The sequence below is a fragment of the Mycteria americana genome, chromosome 11 (genome assembly GCF_035582795.1).
Source record: "Mycteria americana isolate JAX WOST 10 ecotype Jacksonville Zoo and Gardens chromosome 11, USCA_MyAme_1.0, whole genome shotgun sequence".
Taxonomy (NCBI): Eukaryota; Metazoa; Chordata; class Aves; order Ciconiiformes; family Ciconiidae; genus Mycteria; species Mycteria americana.
This window is the reverse complement of record NC_134375.1, coordinates 5,652,774-5,658,773: the sequence shown is the minus strand read 5'-3', so window position 1 is coordinate 5,658,773 and position 6,000 is coordinate 5,652,774. Positions and strand designations below refer to the sequence as shown.

The 6,000-nt window shown below is 43.4% G+C and overlaps 1 protein-coding gene across 4 annotated transcripts in view; it reads left to right on the top strand.

Moving 5' to 3' along the window:
* The first annotated feature begins 3,719 nt into the window (after nt 1-3,719).
* IPPK (inositol-pentakisphosphate 2-kinase) overlaps nt 3,720-6,000 on the top strand; it is a 32,070-nt gene continuing 29,789 nt past the window's right edge. For 2 of the 4 annotated variants that reach the window (XM_075513956.1, XM_075513955.1), the window contains exon 1: nt 3,720-3,907. In XM_075513956.1, coding sequence (XP_075370071.1) covers nt 3,827-3,907 — 81 coding nt within the window. In that variant the 5' untranslated portion in view covers nt 3,720-3,826. The remainder of the gene's footprint in view (nt 3,908-6,000) is intronic. The other 2 variants (XM_075513957.1, XM_075513958.1) reach the window with 2 other exon arrangements.

Genomic DNA, 6,000 nt, shown 5'->3' with positions numbered 1-6,000 from the left:
CATTTTTGATGGTCCGAGTATAATAAAAATATAAAACTGTTAGTCTTATTTAAACATGATAATTGCATCTTTTGAAAACTGAAAGTGGTGCAGTAGTTTAAAAAAATTAGTAATAGTATTTTGTAGCACAATTTCATTGTCATATTATCATGTCCATTCAATATTCTTGGACTCACTGCCTTGAATTTGTGATTTTTAAACCTAATTTCTCCAGGCAGACATTTCTAGGTCCTAGGATAGGATCTTTTGTGTAATGCTTACTCTTTTCATAAAGAACAAAATATCCTCTCTTTTATAGAGGCCTTTCATTTTGGGAACCTGGAGAACTAAGATGTAGCTATTATAAAAATCCTTCTCATAAGCTTATAAGACCTTTGTATTATTGGCACCCAATTTTATAATGAGTCTCAAGTAATGTTTGGTTTTTTTTTTTTTTCCCTTGGATCTGGATTTAATGAACTTTTTATGGCCATCAGAATATTAACAAGAAATACTTGCCTGATACTCCTCCCCCAAAGTGAGTAAGTGAACTGTTTTTACCATTTCATTCTTATTCCTTGGTAAACTTACAAGTTGTAAAAGATGGCATATGTGACAGCCCAGTGTTAATAGCTCTGGGGCATGCCTGGGAAAAGGGCATAGCAAAGGTTTAGAGCTCAGCTCAGCTGGGAGGGGAATCATGTTTTGGTGGGCTTTGGCAGCGTAATGATCTGTATAGCAGGCGTGACCCAGGGGAGCTGGGATGAATAACCTAAAGATGTGAAGTCAGTGCCATAGCTTAAATGCCACTTAAAACCAAGCAAAAACTACAGACATGGGGTGATAGAAGATAGGGTGGGAAGAATTTTTATATTGGTGAATGTATTGTTGTCTGTCTTCATGTAAAGAGACAGGATGGCTATTTTCTCATTTTTAGTTGCAAATCTGTTTGACAATAGCCTTACATGTCAGTATTTTACTAGCTTGTTCTTCATATCATATGATCTGTCATAGATTATTTACCTTAATTTTTTTTTTGGTATCCCCAACACTGAAGAGTCCCAAGAAACAGGAACTGTGGCATAAAGCCTAGCCACCCAATGCACTTACAGGACCTAGAGAAACAGAAATGTATTTCAGGACTGTGGTGCTCTCCTGACTCCTTCACGTTACATCAAAAAACAAATGGTGAGGGGATTAAGTGGGAGCTGTAGAACTGAAGGTATCATTACTTTACGCATTCCTGATGAAGTTTTAAACTAGCTTATTTACATACTAAAATACCATAGAACACCTGGTCATCTACTGAGATCCTTAGGTGGATTTTGAAGGTTGCTGAACTCCATGCTAGCAGTCCTCAAGGTAGCTAATTAAAACCAGTCCAGGTATGTCCTACACAAGCTGTAGTTATACCACAAGACACAGCCATGTTGGAGGAATTCCAGTTGAGCCACACTTCAACGTCATTAATTGCACAAAGGCTTAAGATATTTCAGTTCAAGCACATTGTAGGTAATACCTGAAATGAGTAATATTTAAAAACTGATAATGCAGAGAGAAATAATATGTTAATAGGCTTTTTTCCCTCCAGTTTCCAAGTTTTACCATGTGTTTTCAGAACACCCCTGCAACATGCCCGGGTGGTAGTCCTGCACCGTGGAATGCTGAAGGAAAAGGTGAAGAGGGGAAGTGACCTGCTAGAGAGAGAGACTGTGTTAAAATGTGGGTGTTCTCAGTGTGTTTACCCTTGCACTCAGAACTTCTACTTTATGTTTTTCCTCTGTAGATGTACATTTTTCAGAAGTATGAAAGAACAGAAAATGAATCAACTTGCTATACCAGAGTTCCTTTTAAAATTGAGACAAATTAGTTTTGCCATTGCAAGACAATATATTAATATTATTTTCCTTTGTACTTCTCCATGTAAGCTTAGTAAGTGTCCACATACTTTTTCTCTGAAGTACAGTTAATTTTTAATGCAAGTATCATAAAATACCACAATCTTACCCACAGTCCTGAGTGAAACTTCTTTATGACACTTTTGGTAAGTCAGGATAGTATGGTAAATTCTTGTATGTTTTATATATCCATTTGCTGTTACACAACATAAAGAAACTTTGCAAATGCAGAAGGTGACACAAACATACTTTAAACATCCCTCTGTTGTTTTTGTCTTTATTAAATGGCCAAAGGAGCAGGGATTCACATTTCCTTTTTCATGTAGGCAGATATAGGATAATGTTAAATAAAAAGGAAAAGTTAAGTGCTTATCAATCAGTATTTTGGCAAAAAGAAAGTATAAATTACTTAACCCCCATTTTTTTTAAAAAGTTCTAGTCAAATTACATTATAAATTATTTAAGTTACAGCACCACACACATTTAAAAAAAGGATCAATGACTCATTGCAGATTCATGCAGGTTTTATTTTCAGCCTTCTAGGTGCATCTTCTCTCTCCTTTAAAAATAAAAAGGCATCATTTTCTTTGCTTTGACTTTTTTAGAAGACTGTAATACAGAGTCAAATTTGGCTACTACCCAAACTATACAAATGTTCATTATACAGAGGAAAACTTGCAAGTGTTAGTTACCTTCGATGTGTCGGTTTGGCTGCTGTCATGGAGTGCCTTGTGAGGAAGAGAGAAAAGGGGGAATTTCAGAGGGCCCTTAGTGGTGATTTTAAAATGCTAATTCGAGGATAAGTTTTGCTGTTTGTAGTCAAAACTCATGGTGATAAAATTGACTGGATTAAGGGATCTAGAATTTAATTCTGTATTTGTGGTAGGGAATTTGGATATTTAGATAATTTGTCTTAAACTTACTGCACATTATATGTGTGTATATTCATATATAGGGGGGTGTGTGTTGAGGCACTTTGTGAGACTATATTGAACCACGTCGGTAACAGTGAGGAAAACAGCTTAATGTTTTAGTAATTTTTTTTAAAGAATGTTACATGTATTTTTATATTTGTGCTTGTAACATCTCTATTAGGTTTTCGAAAGACCTCTGGTGTATTGAAGCACAAAGTTATTCAGAGACACACCGACTACAGGAGCAAGCACGAGAGCTGCCTCTCTTTTATATACTAAAAAGTCTGTAACCTTAAAAACAGCCTTAGCAGGAAACAAACCCCCAAAGGTAAAACTCCACTTTTTCTTGAGTGTTTGATCATCTGATCAGCTCTGTTGCAGGTGCAAACTCATTTTCTACAGTGCGGTATCCGAACACGTTATCTGGGCAACCAACAAACGGGCGCATAAAAAGCACTTTGGGTCCAGGTCGTCGTTTCTGGAGGAAGATGCTCTATTTTTCCTCCGTTCTGCTCCGCGGCCTCCGAAACCGGCCCCGGGGAGGTGGCGCGCTGGGCTGGGCTGGGCTCTCCGCCTTCTTGCGCCGTGCACGACTCCGACATGGAGCGAGTGCCCGGGGGAGGGCGCCTGGCAGCGGCTGGAGCGGGGCGGGAAGGCGGCGGGGCCGGGGCGGGCGCTCTCGCTGTGGAAGGGCCGCCTGAAGGGCCTTTCCCGGAGCTCTGCCGCCTGGAGCGGCCCAGGAGAACCGGCGCTGCGGGGCGTTCCCGGCGGCCGGGGGCAGAGCGGCCTCCCGCGCCGCTGCAGCCGCCGCTGTCCGCCCCGATCAATGATGGCGGCGGGCGGAGCTGCCCGGCGCTAAGGTGGCCGCCCGGCGCGCGCGCGGCGGGCCGATTCGGCGCGCCCTGCCCCCCCCGCCTCGGGCGGAGGGCGGGACTTCCTGCGGCGGGGCGGCGCGCAGCCGCGATGGTGGAGGCGTGAGCGCGGCGGGCCGGCGGCAGGCACCGTCCCCACGGGGCGCGGCGGCCCGGGCCGGGCATGGAAGTGGAGAAGATGGATGAGAATGAATGGAAGTACCACGGGGAAGGCAACCAGAGCCTCGTCGTCTCCCACTGCCAGGTGTGGAGGGCTGCGGCGGGTAACGGCCGGCGGCGCGCGGGCGCCCCTCCCCCGCCCCGCCGGGCCCGCGTGAGGGGGGCGCCGCCGCGCTCCCTCAGGGGCCGGGGCCGCGCCGGGGTCTCCGTAGGCCGCGGACCGGCCGGGAGGGCGGGGGTCCCCGGCGGCCCTGCCGCTGCCCGGCGTGGTGCCGCCCCAGGCGTGTGCCTCCAGGTGCTCGGGCCTCTCCCTCGGCGGGAGCAGCCGCCCGGCCCCGCCGCCCTCCCCTCCTCTCTCTCCCGAAGTAGTTTTCCATTCCAGTCGCGGAGCGTTTGCGTTCTGGCGGGAGCGTGAGGGGGAACCGTGCCCGTCCTTTGGTAGAGATTAGCGGGCGTTTTCCTCGGTTCTCTCTCAGGGCTTGTGTGGGTCTGGCAGTAGAAGTGGTGGAAGGGAAAGCAGCTGATGACTAGACAGCTGTCGTCTGGAAACGGGAGTTGTGGGGAAAAGTACTAAAAGTCTCCCTTTTCTGTCATAATGCTGTGTATGCGTAAGTGTGACAGAAGAAAGAAATCTGGAGAAGGAATGCTTTTCCCTTTGTCACTGACTTTCTTTCTCTACGAGAGTTTGAACACTTGCTGCAGTGCTGCATTGGGACTCCAGAAGAGAATTTCGGTTTCTGGCCTGGCCGTAGACCTCTGTGTGAATGGGCCGGTCGTTTCAGCCCTGTGCTTCCATTTACCCTTTTGGGGTTTTTTGGTTGGTTTTTTTGGTTGGTTTTGTTTTAAATTAAAAAAAAATAGTAAAGTAGATTCAGCATTTTGGTGAGCAGTAACGATTAAATGAAGTTAAATCTAATCAAGCAGATTCTATGTCGGTTTAAAAAGCATGTGTTCATTTGACTGCTGTCCCTGTATTCTTGCCCCACTTGTAGGTATATTATTTACTTAGTCTGTTGGGATCAGAATTTTAACTGTACATGTCCCTTGAAGGAGCTTATTCTTCTTCTAAAAGCACTTGTGGCTATTTTTTGTCTTATAGATTTATTTGTATTTCAGTTTAAATTTTAGTATGGATTTGCCACAGAATGTTCTTGATACTGTATAGATCTAAAACTAGTAAAGCCAAAACAATAAAATGTGGGCTTTACGTAGGGGAAAAAAATTGACAATAAGAGTTGAATCCTGAAAACCATATTTTTTTAATAATGTCTAAATGAATGACTGAAAATACGGGATTCTTTTAATGTCTCTTTTCTGGATTACAAGTGTAAACTAGATGTAAAAATGTTAACAAATAGTTAGTTTGAGAAAATGCTGGAAATCTTATAGTGCTCTCCAAACTTTAGGAGGGGCACTTCTGTGGCTCTTGTTTCTTCCTTCTCTTTCTTTAAAATATTTTTTTAAATATTCTTTTGCTATGAGAAGAAAGTGCATGATTTTGTTTCCTGTCTAAATCTTAGCTTTGAAAAAGATAGTTTAACAAATACTCAGTCACTGAATGATAGGGATCAGAATATGTAATGGATTCATAGTGATGTAATTGTGATATCTTTAAAGACCTGGAAAGTGAGGAAGTCTGCCAGAGATTCAGAATAGTTGCTGAGTGTGTCACTTCTCTTTTGAACGAGATGCTAAAACTTTAAGAAAGAGTAAAAGTGAAACAGATACGATTTTTCCTTTGAACCAGTAAAGCTTTTGTCTTAGAGCTTTCTATCTACTGATGGCGAACTCTTGTAAAATTGGAGTGTATAAAATACTGTTTAGATGCTAATTGGCATCTAAATTATTTTCCTCTTACAAACAGGACATACTTGCATGATTAATCATCGTTCTTGTGATCTGATGTCAAGTCATTCTCAGGATTATGTGAACAGAACAGCAGCGTAACAAAGAGTGAATTTCATTTTAACTGTCCTTGCTTCATTGTGTATCTCTTCAGTTCATGTTTAGCGGGAGGGATAGCAATTTGGTTGTGGCAAGGGAGACATGAATGGATGCTCAGGTACAAGTGCCGGGGTTGTAAGTGAGAGGCCAGGGTGGAACTGTGTGTGTGCTTGTTGTTTCCATGTTTTCCCTTTTGATGTGTAGTGGTATTTTGGGATGTGGGGAGGAAGCTCG